The 26,442-nt window shown below is 40.6% G+C and overlaps 1 protein-coding gene across 35 annotated transcripts in view; it reads right to left on the bottom strand.

Moving 5' to 3' along the window:
- NEB (nebulin) overlaps positions 1–26,442 on the bottom strand; it is a 232,207-nt gene that overhangs the window by 198,528 nt on the left and 7,237 nt on the right. For 33 of the 35 annotated variants that reach the window (XM_033231530.1, XM_033231492.1, XM_033231495.1 and 30 more), the window contains exons 6-18: positions 24,675–24,782; positions 24,083–24,187; positions 23,489–23,593; positions 22,610–22,714; positions 16,335–16,439; positions 9,012–9,116; positions 8,239–8,346; positions 5,160–5,276; positions 2,515–2,619; positions 2,321–2,428; positions 2,119–2,223; positions 1,607–1,705; positions 542–646 (exon numbers count right to left, since the gene is read on the bottom strand). In XM_033231530.1, coding sequence (XP_033087421.1) covers positions 542–646; positions 1,607–1,705; positions 2,119–2,223; positions 2,321–2,428; positions 2,515–2,619; positions 5,160–5,276; positions 8,239–8,346; positions 9,012–9,116; positions 16,335–16,439; positions 22,610–22,714; positions 23,489–23,593; positions 24,083–24,187; positions 24,675–24,782 — 1,380 coding nt within the window. The remainder of the gene's footprint in view (positions 1–541; positions 647–1,606; positions 1,706–2,118; positions 2,224–2,320; positions 2,429–2,514; positions 2,620–5,159; positions 5,277–8,238; positions 8,347–9,011; positions 9,117–16,334; positions 16,440–22,609; positions 22,715–23,488; positions 23,594–24,082; positions 24,188–24,674; positions 24,783–26,442) is intronic. The other 2 variants (XM_033231507.1, XM_033231519.1) reach the window with 2 other exon arrangements.

Genomic DNA, 26,442 nt, shown 5'->3' with positions numbered 1-26,442 from the left:
TTAGTACTCATTTATAGAATTATTGAAGAAATTGAGAACCCCAAGGATAATTTAACTTTTTTACAAAATTAAGTTTGAAGAATGAAGGACAGAAATGGATATCTGGACTTCTGCCCTTTCAATCCCCTATATCTTTATTCATGAACGTTCTCATACATGTAGAAATAAGTATCATTTGTGTGAAATAAGGGACATTATAAACCCAGGGAATAAATGAATTATAGTATAATTTAAATGAATATATGGCTAAAAGATCTACCATTAAAAATTGCAATTAAGCATACATGAGAGGTAGCATTCTGAGGGCTGGTTACAATACTATATTATGATTATCTAATTGCATGAAACTACTTTAAGATTGCTACACACATTTTGTAAGGTGAATTCAGTTATATTGGCAGAGGCATAGGAACATGACACAGATGTTAACAGGTCTTCCCATTTTTAACATTAATCTATTCATTGAATTGTAATGAAGCAGTTCAAAAATAAAAGCACAGGTTGTCAGTAAATCACGTGGTACAGGGCATGAGAAACTTACATCACTCAGGTTATAGGCATTGACTTTGTGCTGGATAAGAGCAGGAGTATCAGGAGGGATATGGCACTTGAACTTTTCACTTTCATGTTTTGCTTTGTAATTTAACTATGACAGAGAGAAAGAGAGAGAACCAATTAGTTCAGAATAATTGTTCCAGAATACAAAAATCATTGCGTGGTACATTTTGTAAAGTAAATGTCAGCATTGTTGAGATCAGAAGAGATATCTAGAGCTCGGGTAGGCCACCGGCATTACTGAATCTGTGTGTGGGACACTTGACAGCTATTATCACATCTGTCACCATGGTAGGACCCTGAGGGAATGAGGTGGCTCTGTCAAACATGTTCCCCTCCCTGCATAGCACAATTGACCCTGTAGGTTCTGAGAGGGGTCCCGCCCTGTCTCTCTTGTCACTGTCAGTGCTCACGTACCAGAGCCACTTTCCTTTCATCTGATTAAGAGTCCTCTCACAGACATCAGGGCTTTTGATGCTCTAATTGGAGCCTTCATTTCTGGCCATAAATCTACTGAGGTTACTTTTATATTTAGTTCAACACAACTTTGGAAATCCACACTTAAAGCTCGTATAATAAAATTTGTCTCAGAGATTCCAATTTCCAGAAACTTACTAGGGAGAGAGAAACTCATGTACTGAATACTTGCTGTTGGCCAGAGTATGTGCAGTGCACATTTCTTCCCTCACGGACTCTTCAAAATAGCCACAAATTATAAAAGAGAAATATCGGGCAGAGGGGGGTTAAATCTTTGGCCACCCAGACATCAATGACAGAGCTAACATTTGAAAGCAGTTTTGTCTGACTCTAGAACTCACATTCTTTCCATAGCTTTCAGCTACATTTGTTTCCATCACAGAATCGTTTCACTGTAAATGTTATCCACCCAAGAAGATGCAGAAATATAGGTTTATACAAATATATACTGTTTAAACTTGCTAATACTTACTCAGCCTTTTGGATAAACTTGATAAGTCATTGGATTTTATGTATAGAGTTATGAAATGTTATCCCTCATAATTGGGTGTCCTGGGTAGTTAGAGGAACTTACATCACTCAGTTGTTTGGAATTGACTTGGGCTTGTAGCAGAACAGGAGAGTCGGTAACTTGGGTGAATTTTGTCTTATCTGGATGGACTTTGTAGGTGTGCTGTGGGGAAGCAAAGACATTTGGTTTAGCAGTATCACCTATCAGATCCAAGGTGGCCCATAGGCCAAGCAAATAGAACCTCGTGCCCCACAAAACAAAGCAACTTGTAGTCAATAAAATATATTTTTTTCTAGCTAGACTGTAGTTTGAGAAGTGCTCTTACATCTGTATGAGAAACTTTCCTATATCTTCAGGTTTCTGATAACTCTTCTTTGGGAAAATGAGCTAGAATTACCTTTTAAAATGTAGGGATGCCAACAAGGGGAAAATAGGATGTTTACTACAAAACAGATTTCATTTCTTGCAATTGCCTGGCTTACATTTATTTGAAAAAGTGTCAACATTTTAAACATTTCCTGATCACTAGATGCTAGGAAAGGCAGTCACATTCAAAGTTCAGACTACAGACTTACATCTTTACACTGATCTAGTTTCTTAATTGCTTCATATTCTTGAGTTATGGTCTGAGGGAAGAAGCCTTTGCCTCTGTCTTCTTCATATTCTGCTTTGTAGTTTTTCTACAAGGAGAAGAAATCAGGCATAAGATGCAGCCATTGTATTCATGCCCTAAGAAAAATGTTATTTGGAAAGTCAAACAATCATCTTAGAACTTACATCACTGTTTTGAGCTGTGACTCTCATGCAGTGTGAATGGTAGGGATCCTCAAAGCTGCCTACATAATGTCCCAAAATATTTTTTAAGTAGGAATCTTTATATTTCTTCTGCAAGACAAAACATATTTCATTTATTAATTGGTGAAAAAATGGGTTCTTTTTTTAACAGAAGGAGTGACAGTAAGATTGCTCACATCACTGCTGAAGTTCTGCAGAACGGTATCGAGCTTGAATTTGGGGGTCTCGCAGTAGTTTATGCTCTTTGCCTTTGTCTTTTCATAGTTTTCCTTGTATAGTTTCTGTTGAAGAAAAAAAATCAGTTAAAGTAGATTGCTGTCACTCCCACGCTGATTATAACACTTACATTTTCTAACACTAAACAAAAGATGAAGAAAAGATATTGCCTGTCAACTGTCTTAAAAACTGACAATCGAGGCTGGGCGCAGTGGCTCACGCCTGTAATCCCAGTACTTTGGGAGGCTGAGGCGGGGGGATCACGAGGTTAGGAGTTTGAGACAAGCCTAGCCAAAAAAGTGAAACCCTCTCTCTACTAAAAATACAAAAAATTACTTTGTCTTGGTGTCATGCACCTGTAATCCCAGCTACTTGGGAGGCTGAGGCAGGAGAATCGGTTGAACCCGGGAGGCAGAGGTTGCAGTGAGCCGAGGTGGCGCCACTGCACTCCAGCTCGGGCAACAATGCGAGACTCCGTCTCAAAACAAAACAAAAAGAAAAAAAACCTAACAATTGAACACATACACTGTCATGAATTATAAGACTGTTCTATTAGCAATTATTATAAAGCCTAAGTTTCGTACATTCCAAACTCAAAAAACTAAGAAACCAATATGCCACCTCTGACCACGCCCCCCCAGTAGCAGAGATTCTTGTGTATTTCTGAACTGCTGCCCTCTCTGTCTCTCAGCTCACGAGCTCTTTCCTCACTGATAGTACCACAGCAAACACGGAGGTTTTGAGCAATTGCAAGTTGTTTAATTTTTTAAAACAAACCTTCATGAAAAAGTTATATAAGGTGAGAAATACACAATCTCTCTTTCTCCTATAACTATAAAAAATCTCTTATTACACAATTAGCCTTCAATATAAAATTTTATATATATACACACACATACACACACACACACACACACATACACACACACATACATATGAACTGGTACTATGAGTTATTACTAACTCTTCTTCTCTGCCAGGATTTACCTTTAGGTTGAACAACAAGAAGCAATGATTAGTTTTAAATATGTGGCTGATAAATGAGATTATTGTCACTTTTTTCATTCTGGGTTTTCAAAATGTAAATGATGCTATTCACATTTAATATTTTTATATTTCTGTCTTTATCGACAACGGAGATTTGAACTTGGTCTTTTAGATGTTTAATAAGGATGTTTTTCACTTAGAGAGCAAAACTGCTTTAAACTGCTTTTACACTACGGTGGGAATGTAAATTAGTACAGCCACCATGAAAAACAGTATAGAGATTCCTTAAAGAACTGGAAATAGAGCTACCATTCAATCCAGCAATCCCACTACTGGGTATCTACCCAAAGGAAAAGAAATCATATGAAAAAGACACATGCATAAGCATGTTTATAGCAGCATAATTCACAATTGTGCTGCTATAAACCTAAGGGCCCATCAACCAACAAATAAAGAAAATGTGGTATATATACAGCATGGAATGCTACTCAGCCATAAAAAAGAATGAAATAACGTCTTTTGAAGCAACTTGAATGGAGCTGGAGGCCATTGTTCTAAATGAAGTAACTCAGGAATGAAAAACCAAATATCATCTGTTCTCACTTATAAGTGGGAGCTAAGCTATGAGGACACAAAGGCAGAAGAATGATATAATGGACTTTGGGAACTTGAGTGGAATGTTGGGGTGGGAGTGAGGGAGAAAAGACTATGCTACAGTGTCTCAGGTGTCACTGCTTAGGTGATGGGTGCACCAAAATCTCAGCAATCAACACTAAAGAACTTTTCCATGTAACCAAAAACCACCTGTACCCGAAAAATGACTGAAATAAAATGGTTTTTTAAAAGAAAGCGAACGTGCTTTGCATTGATTTCCCAGCAGAGCTATTTGGACAGATCTATTTATACCCTCTCACTTGCCACTTTCCCCCACCCGCTCCCCAACCACACACACATATTTCCTATGCTGCTTAGTTCAAGGGACAAAGAAAAGATAACTAACCCACACAGACAGCTACATAAAATCCACAAATGTTAGGAAAGCTTAATGCAAACCTAACCATAAGAGATAAACTCAAATCATCACATACTCAATCTCTCTTTCTCTCTCAGGCTGTTAGTCTTTTAACCCCAAGCCCAGTCTCATTTGCCTAATATGCTTCCAATTGAACAGCTTAGTAGGGCTCTTAATAACTGCACAATTAGAAAGTCCTGTGAAGACTTAGGGGGCCACCTTTTAAGTTCTGTTGTTGGCAAATGATGGTTTCTGGGGCCAAGATCTATCTTTGAAAGTTTCTTGCTTGTTAAAATCACAACACATCTGCAATGTGGAGGCCCAGGTGCCTGAGCTCATAAGCAACACATCCATATGGAGGCCCAGGTGCCCAGAGCGCATAAGCAAATGAGAATTTCCCTGCCCATTGAATTAACCCCACAGAACCACAAACATTAAGGCACATTGTACTATGCCTTTCTGTGGTTACATAGTTCCAATGAACCTACCACTTCATAACCTTAACGTATTTGCAAAGTTATATATGCATTTAGTCATTAAAGGAGAAAATTTTCATATCTTTTGCAGCTGAGGTTTAAAAACACGTTTTGACAAAAATATACTTACATCACTTAGGGCATCTCCTGCCGCCTTCAGCTGCCTAAGCAGTGGGTTCTCTGAAGCAGGAAGCACATTATAATCTGCTTTTCCTTTATTCTTTTCATAGTCTTCTTTGTATTTTACCTGTAGGAGTGAAATAAAATGATGAAGTAACTCTATGGGTTATTTTTGCCCCCGTCCTCTATTATGGACATGACATACTTCCACAAATCAATTTTCTCTTTAGAAAAATGGCAGCTTGACATGTTATAAACAAAATACTCATAGTAACGCATAACAGCAGCAGAGAAACTGCATACATTTCCAGGATGCTTTTTCTTCCCATTCATTTATTCATTCAAAATTATCCATAGGGTATCAATTCTGTGTCTGGCTTGGGGAAAGAATATAAGAAAGAATACATGGTCCTTGCCCTCAAAGAGAGAGACACAGAAATAATAGGAGAGAGAAATAAATCCAAATAGTCACCGTGCAAGATGTCCCAGATACCTGCTCCTGTAGAACCTTCACTCAGCTCTTAACCCTCAGCTACCTATCTACCAACATGCTCCTACAGAAAGGAAGCTGAAAGCACCACCAATCCACCCTTTTATGCCTCACCTGCAACGGTGCGTGAAGCACACATGTATTCAATTTACAAGGAGGAGGAGGAGGAAGGAGCAGGGAGAAAGAGCCTTGCTTTTCCTTCTGCCCTTCCTATTTGCACCTTTAATTCCAGCTATGGCAGAAGCAGCACGTTGAGGGGTGCTGGGGGAGAATAGGGAAGGCAGGGTTCACAAGCCCCTATCAGGAGCCTGTCCACAGGGATTAGAACAAGAAACTGATCCTGGTTCCCACCATGATCCTTAGTGTAAGCCCTTTATTCAGGCATTACAACCACAGAAGTTCAAGGAATCCTAGATAAATCTACCACTTACGAACCTCAGAAAACAAAGGCAATCTGGTATCAAAGACAAGAGATACACAAGGGAAGTCCAGAGGCATCCACCCCACAGCCTCCACAGAGCTTCACAAGGGTATATGCTGCAGGAATGAGAGACTCAGATCACTTTTCATCTTAGAGAATTATCTGTTTCCTTGAAAAATGGAAACAACCAGAAAGCAGACTCACAAACTCTACCCACATCTGGGATACGTAGCCTTCTCCCCTGTTATACAGAAGAACTGTCAGGGCTTGTGGCAAAGCCACCCCCTCCTTTTGAGCACCAGATCTCTTCCCCTTCCACATACTCTAGGATAGAGTATAAGACATCCTATCTTATACTTAAAAGGTGGCCCCCTAAGTCTTCACAGGACTTTCTAATTGTGCAGTTATTAAGAGCCTGACTAAGCTGTTCAATTTGAAGCATATTAGGCAAATGAGACTGGGCTTGGGATTAAAAGACTAACAGCCTGAGAGAGAAAGAAAGAGAGAAATAAAAAATGAAATTTTTATTCATTTTATACTCTGGTGTTTCAGTCTGCATGAAGTAGATCTGGTCTTTCATGTTTTCAAAATCTTCCTGGTATTTCCTCTGTAAGACATTAGACAAGGTGAAGAACTGCTGTGGACATTCTTCCCCATTCCAACATCACCAAATCTTCCCTCTCTACTGGATTATTTCCATCAACATGATGTTTTTGTTTCGTATCTTAAAAAGTCCCACTTTACCCAGTTTTTCATCAGCTACTTGCCTATTTTCTTCTTTTCTTACCAGGAAAATACTTAGAAAGAGTTGAATATACTTCTATCTTCAATTTCCCTCTTTTCATTCACTCATGAATCCTCTCCAAGCAGACTCCACCCAATTGCTCTTGTTGAGGTCACCAGAGACCAGACATTGGTAAATCCATTTCCGAGACATTTGACACAGTTGATGACTCCCTTCCCCCTTCACTCGCTTCCCAACGCATTGCCCTCTCCTGATTTTGCTTCTCCCTCATCTCACATATATGTTCCCATGGAAGGACCCCAGAGTTCAGCACCTCAAGTTTTCTGTTTACACTCACTCCCTTAATGCTCTCCAAACTCATGGCGTGAAACAGTCTCTGTACGCTGACGACACCCCAGTTTATACAACTTTCCATATATCTCCCCTGAAACTTCAGGTTTATGTAGTCAAATGATCACTGAGACTTCCATGTGGATGTCTAAAAGGCATCTCAAATCTACCATATCTGAAGATGAACTCCTGTCTGTCCTTCAAAAAAATTACCAACTTCTTCCATAGTCTTCCCTGTCTCAATAAAGGGAAACCCCATTCATCTAACTGCTTAGACCAAAACCCGTGTCATCCAATCCATCGGCAAATCAAGTCAGCTGTGCTTTCAAAATACTTCTCACCACCTGCCCTGCTACCCTCCTGGTCCAAACCACCACTGTCTTACACGTGGATGCTGTAATAGCCTTCTAAGTGATGTAATCCTGCTTTCTCCGGCACAGCCAAGGCCAGGATTAGAAACAAGTGTGTTTGGCTTTGAAGTTTTTGCTCTCTTAAGTGACCATCGTGCTTCAGAATGCCAAGGACCCACCCAGGTCATTCACCAAACTCACTCAATAGAGCATATGGAAATATCCATGGATTTATGAACCTGCGACCAGGTTTTTCCACAGTCAGTGGGAAAATAAGATAAATAACGATAGTGTTGCATGTATGATTGCTTATCTTCGTATAAGGCCGCCGATTGCCTCTTCCTGGGGGGAGAAGTCCTGCTCTCTAAGATTACAATCTTTCTCCTTCTAAACAGCAAAAGGTCCTTCCAGTGAGAAGATACTAAATCAAATTGATAAATGTACAGTCTGGTTCCTCAGGCAAATAATAAATTACTCTAGGAAATACTGAAGATAGTAATTCGATGTTATTAATGCTCATACATGGCAAAACATTTTTAATAGCCCCATTATAATTCCAAAGTACTTTTGTTGTTGTTCTTGTTGTTTCAATTCTACTCTTTTTCAAATGCCTCGCATCCACTGGTCTCAACCCTGATAGTTCCCCCCAAGAACCACCCCTCCCCTTTTTTACTAATTATATGCAAGAGCCAAAGTTATAGGAAATTCACCCACATTCAAACCATCAAGATAAATGGGATGGTTTCCTCGTACCTTGCTAGCTGCCACACCAGCTTTTTTATTCATTTTATACTCTGGTGTTTCAGTCTGCATGAAGTAGATCTGGTCTTTCATGTTTTCAAAATCTTCCTGGTATTTCCTCTGTAAGACATTAGACAAGGTGAAGAACCGCTGTGGAAATGAACTATGCAAGAATTTCCATGAGAAGACACACGGATTTGGAAAAGTTACACAAAGCCACCCTGTCCTTGGTTTAGGCTGGTCAGATTACAATTGGAGAATGTGGTACCATTGCAAAAATGATTAGCAACTTAACAGAGATTTAGAACAATTAAAATAGGCTACAAACAGAATTAGAAAGGCTTTTCTTGGCTACCAAGAAAGAGCTCTTAAGGGCAAGGAGCAGGGAACTTAAAAGAAAAGAAAAACAATAGACATGCTTTCCAGGCAAGAGATACTAAATTAATCAATTTCATAACTGTACAGTTTGGCTCCTCAGGCAAAGAATAATTAAAAAGGATCCCTTTAACTTGTACTAACCGCACTTTGCATTCGGTAAGGGGGTCTCACTGTAACGTGTTGTAAAAATTGAGGTAGAAATAATGGTATTTGGCCAAATAACATTTCTCAAAAGGAAAGAGAGTTTGTGAAATTTCTTTCCTAACAGGAACTCTACACCAGGTCTTGTCCCAAGAAGAGGGGCCTCAGTGTCCTGGTACCCCTTCAGGTAGGGCAGGTGGCTAGAAGTCACTAAGGAAAGGGGTCTCCCTCCCGGGACGACAAACCGGCCATCCCTTCCCACTCACTGTGCTGATGTTATCAGCATTCATTCTGGCGTTTGCAACTTCAAAGCAAGGTGTCTCACTCCATTTGCCTTTGATTTTATTTTCATAGTCTTCTTTGTATTTTTGCTAGAAAAAAGAAAAAGAAAATAAGACAAGAATAACTCATGAATTGACAAATAAGACAGCAAATTAAGGAATAATGATTAACTTTAAAAAATATCTTCAGCAAGCCATTCTTAAGTCCTTAATAAATGTCTTTAAAAAAAAAATCTTCCAATGTAGTGTCAATTTACCCAATCAGAAAGTTGGGATAGAGAATGGAGAAAGAGGGTACTAACGCCCCCTCCCCTTGCTGAGTTTGGGGACTTCGTCCAGAAGCTGCAGATGTCCCCCGATGTTTAAAGAAATAGAGTCAGCAGTCATCCTCTATTTATATTTCAGAGTTACAATACAACATATCAACCTGAGATTTCTGTGCCAAATTACCTTAGCCATTAATTTCTAAGCTTTACCAAAACTCCTAGTTATCCAGAAAGAAACAACCGCAATAAAATTCAACTTGCAGGCTAATGAATAGACCTTTGAGTTCAGAGTTAAATTTAATAGGAACTGGAAAGTAATTCAAAAATTGAATTATTGCCCCATCTGACTCCCAAATCCCACTCCATCTGAATCCCAGGCTGTAAGCTCCTGGAAGAGAGACATGGTATGTCTTCTTCACTTTCATATCCTCAGAACCCAATACAAAATGTGGCACGCAAAAGTTACATTATAAACGTTTGTTCAACTACACTAAACTGAGGCCATGATACGTGGTCTTGAAATACCTTGGCTTACGTGTTCTTGGAACAGAATTAACCAAGCCAGCCCCAAACCTGGGTCCACGAGCTAGAGCCCAAGCTGAGTTAGAACAATTCTCCCTCCATGGCTTATAAAAATGTGTTAACAGACATAACTAATGGGCCTCAAGGCACTGGCAAATGCCTATATCCCCAACCACATCCTTTAAGGAAACAGAAAGTGTCTTTCTGGTATACCTTTAACAGAAGACCTAAAGGTGAGTGATGTGCAGAGTCAACAAGCGTGGGTTAAAGGAAGCTTAGCCCTCACTCAAATGCTTAATTTCCTTTCTTCTCAAAAGGTTAATATGCAAATAAATCGCCAACTGGTTTTCATAGCTATAAATTTTAGAGTACTGGGCGTGGGTTCAATCTCTGGGACCAAGATTTGACTTTGTCTTGACCAAATGTTTGATTGTTTTCTCAGCCACAAGTGCTGGCAATAATATTTACAGAGAAGTCTGCTGGGAAGTTTAATAAGATCATTCGCTGAAGAGTGCTTTGTAAACCCCACAGTGCTAAGCAAATATAGGGTATAACAACTGTAATAATAATAATAGCTATTACTATTGTCATCATCATAACAGAAAGAAATTCTGTAAGAAAGAAAATTGTATGTGCGGGGAGGGAACAATTCTTCAATGGAAATCTTTGCTGAGGTAAGATTTGTGTTATACTGCTGATTGATTGACCTGCTGCACTCTGTTTTGAAGATTTAAAGAACAGAAGTCAATAATATTGATTTTTGGATTTGCGAAGACTACTTATAGAAATGTTTCTAATCTTTTTTTGGAGACAGACCTCTTCAAGAAATTGAGAAAGCTATAAAATGCTCACAAAGTAACTTCAGAGGTTCTTGATGTACACACACCTCAGGTTAGGATCTCCTAATGTATCATTTTTTGGAGGGACATGGCCCTACCTCCTGCTTGTTGTCAAAGGAGAAAAACCTTAGGATTGGGAAGGGGCAATTGGGCCTGATCCCCAAAACTGAGATCCAGAGAACTTTGAAATATAATTTAAAGTTGAGAAGGTAGCAGATATTCTTTTTTCTTTTTTCTTTTTTTTTTTTTTGAGACGGAGTTTCGCTCTTGTTGCCCAGGCTGGAGTGCAATGGCACGATCTCGGCTCACCGCGACCTCCGCCTCCCAGGTTCAAGCAATTCTCCTGCCTCAGCCTCCTGAGTAGCTGGGATTACAGGCATGCACCACCACACCCGGCTAATTTTTTGTATTTTTAGTAGAGGGGGGTTTCTCCATGTTGAGGCTGGTCTGGAACTCCTGACCTCAGGTGATCCACCCGCCTTGGCCTCCCAAAGTGCTGGGATTACAGGCATGAGCCACCGCACCGGCCAAGAAGATAGCAGATATTCTGAATGAGGTCTAAATGTTGGGCATTTATCAGGAAACAGGCATTGCATATGTAGATTTGTTAAGGATAATTGAGCAGGAGATTATTCTCACAGTAAGAGATAGATGTCTTGTTTTCAAGAAGATATTAAAACAAGATGCAAAACAAGAGTGTAAGATCACTCAACCCCCTCATCCAAAGTCCTTCCTTCCTTCTAAATCTTCATGGACTACAACATGTTATTTCCTCCTATCCAGGAGCTGAAATGGGTCAGGGTAGAGCTGGAACTCTCACAATCCACTCCTGAGCACTGCCAAGTCTGGGAAGATTTTCATAACACAGGAGAAGGCTGGAGCTTGTTGGCTACTTAGGAAATTATGGCCTTCTGTCTCATTTGTGGGTAGGAGAGAAGTTGAAAGAACAAGGGTCCATAGGTGGAGGAGTGAGAGGAAGAGAGAGGTATGTGTCCTGTGGGGGTACATAGAAAGAGGGTCCCACAGGGACACATACCTCTCTCCCAGCCAAGGGGTCTCACTCTGCAAGTCTGAGAGTAAGGCCAGAGCTTTTGTACAATACATGAAGATGGGTTACTCATGTCAGGGTCTAACATTCAACCTTCCCAACATCCAAACACAACAGAGTTGGAGAGAAAGGTTGGGGGGAAACCTTTCTCTCCAAACTCTGTTGTATTTGCGGTTGACCAATGGAAACTTGGAAGAAAGAGTCAGTTTAACTTCTCTAGAATTTTTTTGGTTTGTTTAACAGAGGAAAGTATGTCGGGCCAATTACAAGCTCTGGGACACCTCCTCTGGGTAAGAGGGTGACCACGTGTCCATAGATATAGTAAGATTGTTTCCCTTCTCCTCAGAGGTCAGCTGAGGGGACTTCCATGGGGTCATAAACTGGGTACCCTGGTGTCTTGCTTAAACACATGGCTTCATTATGTACTTTCAACATCTGAATCTGTGATTTTTATGTGGTTATCAAATGGAAAGGAATATGAAGCCAGTTAATTACCTTTCTCTTTTTCTGTGAGTAGCTAAGCACTAGGACTCCTGATGGTTCCATTCATAGAAAAGTTATCCCTGCAGAAAGGGTATGAAGAACCCAGCTTGTATTTTTATTGCCCACAGTGGACCTAACACTGCCTGCTTGACTCAATCAAATCTCTTCTGGTGAAATCAATGGAAATCTTCCCAATTCTATGTGACAGAAGAATCTCCATGGTTTTAGAGGACCAGGGCCTGGTATCTTCATGCTGTATAACATTATGTTACTAAAAGATTATTTTTTTAAAAAATTGAGGCCCCAGTTGGTATCAGTGGTAAATTCCAACCTAAAATCTCATATTTTTTCTTTTATGGATCTGGAAGGGAGCAGAGAGGCAGGTAAAGAGAAACTAAAATGACTTCCCAGTGTTGCATTCAGGGCCCCACTTTCAGCTAGTCACGGTGTGCATAGTTTCCCCACCTGGAAGGCCTGTTTCTGTGAACAACTCTGCCTGTTCATCTATGTTAGAGCTACAAAATACAGCAGAGACAGAAGGAAGCATGTAGCTGATGGTTTTGGCCAAAGACAAAGGTGAGAGAATTGATTCTGACAGGTATAGTAAGGAAGGATGGCAAATGGAACTTAACATTAGTGAAATCACTGCAGATATGCAATCATTACCATCTGAACTGGGAGCTGTAAGAAAAGGATGTGAGGATGCACAGAGAACTCCATCCCAAAATATGGCTCCCTAGTATAATGAGTATTTTGAATTAAAGGCCCTTAGAGATTAATGGAAGCTAGAAGAGACTTCTTTCTATGTAAAGACCAGATAGACCCACTAAGAATAAAAATTGTTTCCCTGCCATCCCCCCACCCCCATCCTATCTCTCAATCCTCTACCTCTCCCAAAGCACAGGCTCAGATTTCCTTATCTGTCTAAGGTCCGGACCTACCACAGAAGAAAACAATTCCCTCTGACCACTTCCCTGAGTTTTTAACTGAACCTATAGTGCAGGAAAGAAGACTAAAGTCTGTCAACAAACCTGGACAGGCTCCTGTCATAAACCATTGTTCGCTTTGTGGGCCAACAGACTTCGCCCCAGACTATTGTATGTTCTTCAAACCCATTGAATTCTCCCTAGTAATCATTTCTTGCCCTTCAACAGAATTCCTCTTCTCCCCACTCCCCATAACCTGTTTTGCCAGGATCCAAGTTCATAGTCTTTCTGTAACCTCAAGATGGTATATAAGCTTCTGCACCCCTGGGGAGCTGGGGCTTCATTCTGAAGGCTCCCGTGTGTACACATTAAATAAATTTGTATGCAGTTTCTCCAATTAATCTGCCTTTTGCAAGCTGATTTTTCAGCCAATCTTCAGTGGGCCAAGGAGGATCCCTTGGCACCAACAGATGGATCTGGGAGACACGATTCAACAAGGGGATATTGAGTTTAAATGCATGGGAGTGAGTAGATAAAGGAGGTTTTTTATTAAAAAAAAAAAATTTATACTTTAAGTTCTAGGGTAGATAAAGGAGATTTTTATCCTATTTTAGGGAGAAAGAGGATATGATGCTGCTGCAACATGGGCCAACGCATCTTGAGAGTGAGGAGGGAAGACAGTACCAGAGTAAGTCACTCTTGGCAGCCCTGTGCCTCCCTTGTTGGATGGTTTGTTGTTGGGTGGACTTCTACCAATCACAAGCATTTCTCCCCAACACAACTATTACTCTGGATGCACAATAGTCATTAAGAACTCAGAAATCTGGGTTAAGACTGGGAATAAATAACATCACGATGGCCAATTCCAGTGACCTTTTTCCACAGCCACCCTCCCCTCAGCTCATATTAGTACTCCACAGGGCAAAGCTTGTTCTGGCAATGCTTTCAAAGTACCCAACATTGTCACCTTGCCCACCTAGAATGGTGCCATCCAATGCATATATAATGCAAGTCATTCTTACAGCCACATTTTTAAATGTAGAAAGAAATATGTGGGAAATGATTTTAATAATATAGTTTACTGAACCTAGTAAATCTGAAAATTAACATTCCAACATGTAATCAACATAAAAATATTAATTTGAAACATTCTTTTTTTCATAATTAAGTATTCAAGATTCAGTGTCTATTTCTCACATATTGGACACTAAGTGTTATGAGATGAATATCTGTGTCCCCGCCCCCCAAATTCATATGTTGAAGACCTAACTCACAAGTACCATGTGATGGTACTTGAAGTAAGGGGCTTTGGGAAGCAATTAAGTTTAGGTGAGGTCATGAGGGTGGGAACCCCATAATGAGATTATCATCCTTATAAGAAGAGGAAGAAGAGGAAGAGATCAGAGCTGGCTCTCTGTCTTCAGTGTGTGAGGACACAATGAGAGGGCAGCTATCTACAAGCCAGGAAGGGGTTTCTCACCAGGAACTGAATCCGTGATCTTAGGCTCCCAGCCTCCAGAACTGTGAGAAAGTAAATGTCTATTGTTTAAGCCACCCAATGTACGGTATTTTGTTGTAGAAGCCCAAGCTGACTTATATACTCAGTTTATACTGATCAAATTCAGGTGCTTCCTAGTCACATTTGGCTAGTGGCTACTGTACTGGAGAGTACAGCACTAAACCAACTGGCAAGTCTAAATTGGTGGAGAGAATGATTATAGAGGTGTTTGAAAGTGATTTTCAAAAATTACTTTTAAGAATCCCCACTGCATACTCAAATAAGGCAAAAGAATGTTTCCTTAGTAAAGTATCTTTTAAAATAGACTTTAAATAAAAATTTGAAAATAGATTCCTTTCCTTTCTAAATGACCACTTGAAAATACATTTTTATTTTTTTTGCAAAAAGATAAATTGTCCTCTCCCATCTTACTTCCAATATCAACGCTTTCTTTTTTTTCCTTTTTTTCTCTTTTTGAGACAGTTTCACACTTGTTGCCCAGGCTGGATTGTAATGGTGCAATCTCGGCTCACTGCAATCTCCACTTTCCAGGTTCAAGTGATTCTCCTGCCTCAGCCTCCCAATTAGCTGAAATTACAGGCCCCCATCACCACGCCCAGCTAATTTTTAGTATCGTTAGTAGAGATGGGGTTTCACCATGTTGGCCAGACTGGTCTCGAATTCCTGACAAGTGATCAACCCACCTTGGCCTTCCAAAGTGCTGGGATTACAGGCTTGATCCAATGTGCCCAGCCAATATCAACACTTTCAGTGGACCATGTATTTATGTACAGTTCAAAAGTTAATTTCTGCTTAGCCTTGGGCAAAATTTCAGATTGGTAGCATTCCCATTAGTGAAAGTTTACTATACTTACTAGATTCTTTAAACAGCTCAAGTTACATAGTTAGGTAATCTACAATATCAAACACTAACAAACATCACTGAATAGACATCATCATCCATATCATTTCATCCTTCTCTACTAGATACTTTACCCAGAAAATGCTTAAGACAAAAATCTTGAGGTTTCGTCAAAATTCAAGCAGAACAAACCTACGCTCATCTCCACAGAGGGCAAGATAAAGTATTTAAAAGCAGCAGTATCCCAGGAGAAAGTGGCCTGATTTGGACCAATTTAAAATAGGAATTTAGCATGGGCCTATTCATCCACTGAGCATCTGTCTCTCCGCATTCCTCATCAGAGCCACATTCCTCAGAGCCAGTTTACCGCCTAAATATAGGGAGACTAAGCTGTTTGCTAGGGCTTTAAAAGTTATGAGGTCCACTGGCCACTGCTGTTAACTAAGCTATGTCTGAGACACATTCTTATTTTGCCAAGTCTGACTGATAGGATCCAACTATACAAGGTCTTCACTGTGAATTTAAACCAGCTCTTCACGGAAATGTGTGGTTATTTGGTGACTCCGTAGTATTACTGTCATAAGTGAAAACGTCAAGTAACATTAGGACATGGCTTCTGTTTTCAAAAGGTGACTTTCACATTTATCAATTGCTGAGTCGTCCAGCTGGCTAAACATTTATTAACACAGTTCTTGACGTTTATGGATGTATTGCTTTTGCTGTAGAGTTTTTGGGGGTCATATGTAAAAATACTCTGCATGTTTGTGTTTACTCTTCAGGCTCACCTTTACTAACCCTCTCTGATGGTTGAAATTATTAAGCAGCGTCTTCAAGGGAGGCAATGTCCCAGCTCTATTTACTTACCTTGCTCACTTGATTGGTTACTTTCTTGGCAAATTCTATTTCTGGAGGATCGGCCAGAGGCGTAAATTGAGCTTGCTGTTCAGCGAGACCTTTTTTGTAGGCAACCTGATGAAATAAAAGACAGGGATGTATTTTAAAAATGATTATGCTTTCATCTTTATTTGAAGTCTTAAATTTTAGTGTAACATGTTATAATTTGTCCTTCTAGATGTTATATACCCTTGCTCTCAGTACTGCTAGTGATTTCTATTTCATTGAATTTTCTTCCCTCCTCCTCAGGACTCATGGCCCTAGATCTACTTTCTTCCAGTCGTTTGCATGCTCTGGTTTGCAATTGCAATTATTCTCTTAACCAGCATCTTCAACTCCCAACCCCTTGTCTTTTTATCACACTCACTTAATAAGCCCCTAGCCTTGGATCGACTCGACCATATACTTCCTTTGTTCTTTTATTTTTTGAGATGGAGTCTCGCTATGTCACCCAGGCTGGGGCACAGTGGCTCGATCTTGGCTCACTGCAAGCTCCACCTCCCGGGTTCATGCCATTCTCCTGCCTTAGCCTCCCGAGCAGCTGGGACTACAGGTGCCCGCCACTACACCTGGCTAATTTTTTATATTTTCAGTAGAGACAGGGTTTCACTGTGCTAAACAGGATGGTCTCGATCTCTGGACCTCATGTTCCGACTGCCTTGGCCTCCCAAAGTGCTGGGATTACAGGCGTGAGCCACCGCATCCGGCCAACTTCCTCTGTTCTTATGCCTAGGATGCTGAACGCCACAGAAGAAAACCCACAACTCCATGGATTAGGCAATGCTAACATGATGAGTAGGGTTAAGAGGGACACAGGAAGAAGGTACAGGGTAGGGAGCCTCTGAACCCTAGCACTTAACTTGAGATCAACATGCCTGCCCAGTGGTATGTTCTGTGAACAACAGCTTGCTTGGGGCTCTGTGCCCTATGACCCTATGGTATACAAATGCCATTTTGTCTTCAAGGAAACTTGCACAGCCCATTATGTGTCTCTGGTTAGTCCCTACTGTCAGCAGCCAGTCTAAAACCCCAACACTGTCCTTAAGCTCACAATCAACTCCACCTTACTCTCAGCTTCCTCTTTCATAGAGGAAAGAAATGCTACACACTTATCTTCTCCATATTCGTCCCTGCCTCTCCAACCCCTGCCCTGGCTCAGAGGAGAAACATCCCTCAGAGGGAATGACTCCTGCACCCAGGGTGCTTCCCCTTCCAGCACATCCTTTGCACCCAGCTCTCTGTCATCCCTCCTCTTTCTCACAACCCCAACCTCTCCTTCTTCATTAGCTCCTTCACTTCAGCCTATAAAAGACTTCTATCACCTTAAAATAAGTATGGTACCCACAAATCATGCATATCCTTCTCTCTTGCCATCCTTTCTTTCTTCATTACTGACTCCTCTGGTTTTTTTCTTCCACCAGACTTGGCCCCTGCTTCCAAAAATGCAGAACTATTCATAGATCCCCAGACACATGAAGCCCTCAGATGTTTCAGGGCCTTGTACATGCTGTTCCCTCTCCCCATCTGTCTACAAACCGCTGTTTCCTCTCCATGGCTCAGGACAAGCATGACTCCCCTCCCAAGCTTTCTCTGACTCCTGAGCCAGATGCAATGATCTTCTTCTGGGATCTCACTCAACTTGGCCATTACCTCCTTTAAAGGGGTCATCGTATGACACTGTAATTTGTTGTCTACATGTCTCTTTCCTCTTGACTGTGAGCTCTGGGATGGCAAAAAAGATGTCCTATCCTTGGGAACCCTCGTGGCCTGCATAGTACCTAGCTAGAGCAAGAGTCAATGATTGACATCTCAATGTGTGTCTTATACACTGAGGCCACGAGGGAATGTCTCAAGAGGAGAATTATCTTTCTAATCTTCCATGATGCAACTGTGAGATTTCTATGATTATTTTCCCTTCCTCATGGCAGTATTCTGACTTATCAAGTAAGGCAGTTGAATAATCCCAAGGTCCCAATCATCTTTATACTTTAACCAAGTCTAACTATATCTTATCCCAATAATATCTACCTAGGGGCTATAACAAAAGCTTTCATGGACAGCAGATCAATTGGGATACAAAAGACAGATTTTGAAATGTATTTACACAAATTCCACAAACAAGCCTGGCTTAATTTCCTTTAAATAAGTTAAACAAGGCACGGTGACTCACGCCTGTAATCCCAGCACTTTGGGAGGCAAAAGCGGATGAATTGCTCAAAGGTTCAAGACCAGCCAGAGCAATATGGTGAAACCCTGTATCTGCCAAAAATACAAAAATTAGCTGGGTGTGGTGGTGCACACCTGTAGTCCCAGCTACTTGGGAGGCTGAAGCGAGAGGGTCGCTTGAGCCTGGGAGGTGGAGGTTATAATAATCCAAGATTGCATCACTGCACTCCACCCTGGGCGACAGAGTGAGACCCTGTCTCAAAACAAACAAACAAAACAAAACAAAACAAAAACACAAACTGAAGACTATTTTAGGCATAGGACAACAGAATTTTTCATGGTTAGTTAAGTCCTTAGGGAAAAAGCAACACTTGAACAGGAGAAATGCTTATTAAGTAGGACATCCTGCCAAGAAGTTTCAGACAAATCAAATCTAGAAATCCTAATTTCTCAGGAACCTTCTTCAGAATTCTGTTTAGTTAGAATTCTGCCATTACAGAGAATGATCTGATTAAAAAAAAAAAAAAAAAAAGAGTTCAGTATTGTGCATCAGCTTAAAGACTCTTAGTGTGTGCAAAGTAGTTTGTCTCTACTTAGGTAATAAGGAAAACATGATAAATAGATTAAGAAGGACACAAGAAGAAGATACAGGAGAGGTAGCAACAGCCTCTAAACCCAAGCCCTTAGCCAGAAATCTATGCGCCTACCCAGTGGTACATTCTGCAAACAACAGCTTGCTTAGGGCTCTGTGCCCAATAATTGTAGAAGTTCACAGTGCTGACAACAGTATTGAGAGGCGTGTCAGTAAGCTGATACTGAGTGCATACTTGGTCTGCAATAAAAATAAAAGCTGTGCCTTAACTGCCACATCTTTTTGAGGAATAGCATGGAAGACTTTACTTCATTATTGTATGTTCTCTTTCATTACATCTTCTACTGTAATTGCTCAAAACATGTGGCCAACTTTCATTGTTCAAAGTCCATAGCATTAGAATGGTATGAAGGTAACCTTTCATCTCTCCATTTGACAGATGAAGGGAGATAGGAGATTAAGTGTCTTCTTGGAAACCTCTCCCAGGCTTACATGACATGGCATTTCCTGGTTCCTCTTCAACTTTGCTGTTTGTTCCCTCATCCTTTTGCTGGCTCCTGTTCAGTCCCAAGTGTGGGTGTCCTCCAAAACTCTGCCCTTGGCCATGCACTCTTCTGCTTCCTTCATAGATGTTCATGTCTTTGGCTATCACTTTGTTCTCGTGACTCTCAAATATTAATTTCTTGCCCTGGTCTCACACCTGAGCAATGGTACTTTCTAATTTATCCATAGCATGCCTTGATCTGAAGTTTCCTTCAATCATCTCTATTCCATTTCTCTTTCCATTAATGCATCTTTGTCAGCTGTTCCCCTACTCACCCAGACCCCCAGTCCACAGTCAGAGGCTCCTCTAGGGCTTCTTTCTCTCCTTTGGCTCCAATAGCCAATGCCATTTATGCTTATTCATACTTATTACCCTCAGATTCCTTTCTTCCTCTCCTTTGCCCTAATTATTACTAAAATAGATTTCCCAAAATTACCCAGTTTTTTTCTGTATTTCCTAATCTCAATCTATCATATTGTTCATCAAAATTACTCCAGATTCTATTTTTATCATACTATTTTCCACTCCAAAATCTTATGATGCCTCTTATTTCTTACCATTCCATGTTGAAGCAATTTTGTCTGCCTTTCAAGGTCCTGCTGCCAGCATTCTCACAAGTATCCTCCAAATGAGGCACTCACATCATTCACTTTCCTTGTCCCTTAAAACTCAGACCTCATTTTACCTGTGTCCCTTTGTTCGAGTGCTCCCTCTACTCGAAATGCCTTTCTTCTTCATCACCACCCATGCCCTCGGAACCATCACCTCCACATGGCCTTCTCTGGTTACTCACATGTGTTCTGTCTGTCTTGTAGCAAGTATTAGACTGTTGTTTCATTTTTAAATTTCTTCATGTTTGATATATCATACTTTTATTTTATCAACCTGATTATAAATTCTCAGAGGAAAGGATGAAAACTGCTTGTAGTACTTTTCTATCCTGCCAGGTGTGCGTGCATAACAGACTTTCAATAAATAACTGTTGATCACTTGATAACAGCCATGCAACAATATTGTGAATCTGTGAGATACAGAATCAAAAAGCTAATCTTGAAAGAGAAGCAAGAAGTACTCACACATTAAAATTGGTACCATGCGCTAGATGACTTCAAAGTTTTGTTATACCTTCTCTATTTCCTAACTTACCAATGAAAGGATAGGAGTGTATCTGTATTATATTTTAGCCAATTACATGGAAAGTGAAATAGAAAAGATGTCCATTAAACTTGCAGGTGATATTAAGAGGGTGGCATTAGAAATTAGACCCCAAAAATTGGAGACATCATCAAATTGGTATGTATAATTTTGGTTCATGGCAAGATCAGACCCTAGATTCCATTAGAAGTAAATCCCAATCAGTCTGAACTGGCTTACTAAGTCCAAATTGAGTATAAAAGGTTCCAGGGAGGCTGGGTGGGGGGGCTCACGCCTGTAATCCCAGGACTTTGGGAGGCCAAGGTGGGTAGATCACGAGGTCAGCAGATCGAGACCATCCTGGCTAACACAGTGAAATCCCGTCTCTACTAAAAATAGAAAAAATTAACCGGGCATGGTGGTGGGCGCCTGTAGTCCCAGCTACTCGGGAGGCTGAGGCAGGAGAATGGCGTGAACCCAGGAGGCAGAGCTTGCAGTGAGCTGAGATCACACCACTGCACTCCAGCCTGGGCGACAGAGTGAAATTTTGTCTCAAAAAATAAATAAATAAATAAACAAATAAATAGGTTCCAGGGATCTAACTGACAATTGAATGTCAAATAATTTGTCACTTTATAATGCAGGGCTCTGCTGAAGATGAGTTGCGGTCTGGATTTCCAACATGGCCTCCCCGCAAATCCAATGGTCATGTAAGAAAGTACCTCAAAATAAGGGAGAGTGCTAGGCCCAAGTGGGTCTCTCTTCTGCTGCTGTTGCTGCTGGTTTCAAGCCTAAGGACTCTATTAAGCCTTTTAAGTTCTTCTAACATATGGTTTTCAAGGTCTAGGATACCAAAATTCTGGCAAGTGGGATCACTGATTTTTCACTACCTGAAATATCTTCTGATAGCAAGAGCTCTTTGTGGGATAACTATACAAATGTGTCTGTGGTTTGTTTGGGTGTTGTTAGTGTTGTCATTGTTTGTTTAAGAGGGGGGTCTCACTGTTGCCCAGGCTGGAGTGCAGTGGCTTGATCATAGCTCACTGTAGCCTCGACCTCCTGGGTTCAAGTGATCCTCCTACCTCAGCCTCCTGAGTAGCTGAGACTGCAGGCATGCACCCCTACACTTGGCTAATTTTTTAAAAATATATTTTGTATAGATGGGGTCTTGCTTTGCTGCCCAGGCTGATCTCAGACTCCTGGCTTCAAGCAATCCTCCCTGCTTGACCTCCCAAACTGCTGGGATTACAGGGGTGAGTCACCATACACAACCACAAATATGTTTTAAATAAAAGTACGCTAGTCAGGTCCCACACACAGAAAAAGGGAGACATACCACAATTTGCACTTGATGATTAGGATAGCAAGGCACAACCCTTCCATAACATTGCTTACTTAATAGATTTGGGAAGGTGGCTATGATTACAATAGGTTTTTAAAAATTGCCACTCTGTTGTCACAGAACAACTTCAGCCAGAGCCAAGGGGAAAGAAGAAATCATGCTCCAGGGAGAAGAATACTGGTCTTGAGCTCACAAGCCTAGGCTCTGACACTAACTAATGTAACCCCAGATTCAGGTTTGCCACCTATAAGAAGAGGAAATTGGACTAGATTATATTTAATATAAAGTATAAATTATATCTAATCTAAATGAGACATCGTAAATTATAACAATTCTAGATGTACTCCTCTGAAATACAGCATTTAGCCTCTTATAAAGAAGAGTTGCAGTGAACACCTGGCCAGAAGATGTAATTCAAGTTCTCCTGACTCTGCACACCTAAATGGTGCCACTTGCATTTCACTTACATCACTGAGAGCTTTCTGGGCCTGGGCAACTCTCCTCAGTTCTGGGCTGTCATTGTAGGGGTAAAACAAACTTTTGTCTGCTTCCCAGTCTTCAGTGTACAGTTTCTAAATCAAAAAAAAAAAAAAAAGAAAAAGAAAAGTTAGGAGGAAGTAGGGTCACATTTACACAAAATGCAGTTTTGAATTCATCCATCAATGACATAAAGAACCAAGGACGAGGTGAGAGCAAAGGTAAATGAAATTCACAGATAACTTCCCCCTTTCCATTCAACCCAAGTCATTTTTACTGATAGCGTGCCCTGTTTTTTCTTATTTTCAGAGGGACAGATGTGTCTGATTTTGTTTCATCTCTTCTCTGTAACTCTACCTGCCTTGTTGTTGTTGTTGTTGTTTTGACATTATTTGTCATTGTTTATCAATAGCACTTACAAGTGCTAACACAATGTAAGGAGCCAGGAAGCACTTCACGTACTTCAGGGCAATATAGGACACTTGCAAGTTGGGTCACAAAATAAACCTCTAATTAGAGTTAATAGCCAGGGACATCTAAAGTATAGCACAGGGTCTAAAGACAATTTTGAGATATTACTTTGTGGCTCTCTCAGCTGGTTCTCCACAGCACCTTTATTTTCCACAGACACTTCCCTCTGCCCCCAGGTTGCTGGGGTTCCCAAATGACCCTCTCCCCACTCTGCCTAGGATCTTTTCTCTCAGTTCCTTTTTGCCAAGCCCTACCCCTGCAGTCTCATATGTCTCAAGGCTACTCATAAATAGATGGGGAAATTGTATTCCAGATGATCAAGAGTTCACCAAGTATTACATGAAGTATATGATGGGATGACATAGGGAGATAGAAGTAGGGATGGAGCAGGCCCTTACCTTGCTGAACATGGCGGTGTTCTTAACGGCCTGGACAAGTTCAGGGGCATCAGGAGGAAGCAGGTACTTATCCTTGGTGTCTTCCCAGTTCTGCTTGTATAAAACCTAGACAGAAGGAGCAGAGGACCTGTGGCTTGAGGTCTCACCCAAAGGCATGAGGATTTAAACAACAAAGGGAGACTCCTGAAGGCGTCCTTGCTCAAAGGCTACCATCGTGTTACTAGGAAAACATTGACCATGCCAACATCCTATACTACTTTTCCTACCCTAGTCAGGTTTGGGTTGAAAATGCTAATTCCTTTCAATTAAAAATTTAGCTCTTCAGCTTCTTTGGTGACACTGGGACTCCATGCAGCAACAGCCTGGAGCCGAGTCACAGCTGCCTCTTTGGGCAGGGGGACTCTTCCATCCACCCATAGGTTCTACATACAGGCCACTCATCTGTGTAGCCTTCTTGATGAACACAGGTATTGAATTCACACTGCCCATGAGGCTGGTGAGCAGGATCAGGTCTGTTCAATTTTCTCCTCTAAGACAATGCAGAGGTGATGCACATGCTACTGAGTACCCCAGCCATCCATATCATTGGCTTACCTTACTGACTTGCTGCGACACTTTCTTTGCATGTTCAATATCCTTTGCTTTTTCGTCTACGTGACAGATAGTCTTAGCAACATCACCATCCATTCGATACTTAACCTGCTCAAATAATGCACAGAGTTCATGACAGTCATGAACATGTGAGTATATTAAGGAATTTCTTATAACCACAGAGCATTACCCCAATGACTCTAGGTCTGAATCACAAAGCATAGTTTCTGCATTTTAGCTGGAAAACTGTGATCTTCAAAGGAGCACCTGCACTTACAGATTGTCTGCTTTCCTGGCTGGATCTCCAGCCTGCTGCTTCTTGGCCTTACTGTGCTACAGTGTGGAGAACCACAGTGAGTTGGAGCTTCCATCTTATAATCTCCTGTTAAGCTAAGTTGCTAAACCAAGCTTTTAGAAGTTTCTTTGGGTTCACATTTACAGCAACATGATCTATGGTTCATGCTTTTCTAGATTTGTGAACTAGCTCATGGTAATTCAACTCCTTTTTCTCACAGCACATATTTAGAACCCACAATTCCCAGCAGTAGGTGTATTTTGAAATGTCCCTATCCTTTATTTCAGCAATACAGCCCACCTCACTGAGTTGATCTTGTACTTTTTTGATTCTGCGAAGTTCTGGGGTATCTGTTGTACTGGCGTATGGCTGTCCTTTTGTTTTCTCAAATTTCTCCTTGTATTTATTCTGAAAAGGATATCAGACATTAGCCTAACAAGATAGCAGCGAGAATTTCAAGCAACATACTCACCCCATCTGATTAAAAAAATCCTTCAAGTTATAACAATTATCAATTGTAATAGCTTTCTTTTTGTCCCCTACCCTGACTCTCAGCAAAAACTAAAATAGATTTGATAATTGCTTCTCCTAAACATGGTTGGATCTTGGAGACAATACAAATTTATTATAGACTATTGTCTTGGAAATACCCTAAAATGATTCTTTCAATCCTTTTTGTCTGAATGCATGTATAAAAAGCCTAAACCTCAATTATTTTAGAAAATAAATATAGAAGTTGAGTTAATTCTGAAAAGATTTGATTACTAATACAATGCAAAAATATTCAATTCAGAAGTTGCAGCTAAACTTCAGTAGTTATGATAGCTGAGACACCAGCTGAATTAATGGCAGGTCTGAATTATATTCTGTAAATTTAGGAATGTGATTTTATTATTTCTGCTGAATACACAATGAATTCTTGCTTTAATGATAATGTGCACAATTTACCTTTATAAATGTTTTGGGAGTACTCTTGAGTGGAGTAGTCAACAATCTAAATTATACTATTGATTTGGTTACTAACCACTTAAAAACTATTACAGACCTTTGCTGACAGTGTGTTCAGAACATCAGAAATTCTAGGTTCATAGGATCTGAATTAATAAGAATTTATGGCAATATATTGACAAAAAATTCTATCTTTGCTGAATACTGCAGCACTAAAGAAGGTAAGAAAATCTCATTTCTAGAAACCTGTCTTAGATTATTCAAGGCTCTAAACTAGGAATTTACCAAATAGTGAGCGGCTATCATTTAACCAAAAGTGAATATGTATTGCTTAACCTCAATAGGATGCTTTTGACATAAACTTTAGTCTTATATACTCCAATGTTCTCTTAAGCTATATTTCATTTTTTTTAAGCCTTCAGAGGACATTCAATCAAGCTACCCAGTGAGACCTCAGCCCATCATAGACAATCAACAAATTAAACCCATTGACATGTGTCTGAATCTGCTGTCAGTCAGTGTAACTTACAGAACTGTACATGGGAATTTAAAGATCAGGGATCATTGAGAGCAGTGATTCTCAACCTGGGCGCACATTAGAATCATCTGGGCAGCTTTTAAAAATCCTTTTGTACAGGGCTGGGCATGGTGGCTCATGCCTATAATTCTAAAGTTTTGTGGGGCCAAGGTGAGAGGATCATCTGTGGCTAGGAGTTTACGACCACCCTGGACAACATAGCAAGACCCTGCCTCTATGAAAAAAAAAAATTAGGAGATCCTACAAAAAAAATTTTTTTTCTAATTAGCCAGACATGGTGGCATGCACCTGTAGTCCTAGCTACTAGGGAGGCTGAGGTAGGAGGAATTGCTTCAGCCCAGGGGTCTGGGGCTGAAGTGAGCTATGATCAAGCTACTGCTTCATCCAGGCTGGGCTACAGAGAAAGATTCTGTTTCTCAAAAAAAAAAAAAAAAATCTTTGTGCACAGGCCCAACTCTGAACCAATTAAACTAGAATGGCCTGAGCATCGTTAGTTTTAAAACTCCCAGGGGGTTCCAGTGTGCAGCCATGGTTAATAACCACTGTTCTAAAGTAGAGCCAAACATTCAGAGCCTCAATTTC

Source organism: Trachypithecus francoisi, unplaced genomic scaffold (genome assembly GCF_009764315.1).
Source record: "Trachypithecus francoisi isolate TF-2019V2 unplaced genomic scaffold, Tfra_2.0 Lachesis_group13, whole genome shotgun sequence".
In the NCBI taxonomy this organism is placed as follows: domain Eukaryota; kingdom Metazoa; phylum Chordata; class Mammalia; order Primates; family Cercopithecidae; genus Trachypithecus; species Trachypithecus francoisi.
This window is presented reverse-complemented; position numbering and strand designations above follow the sequence as displayed.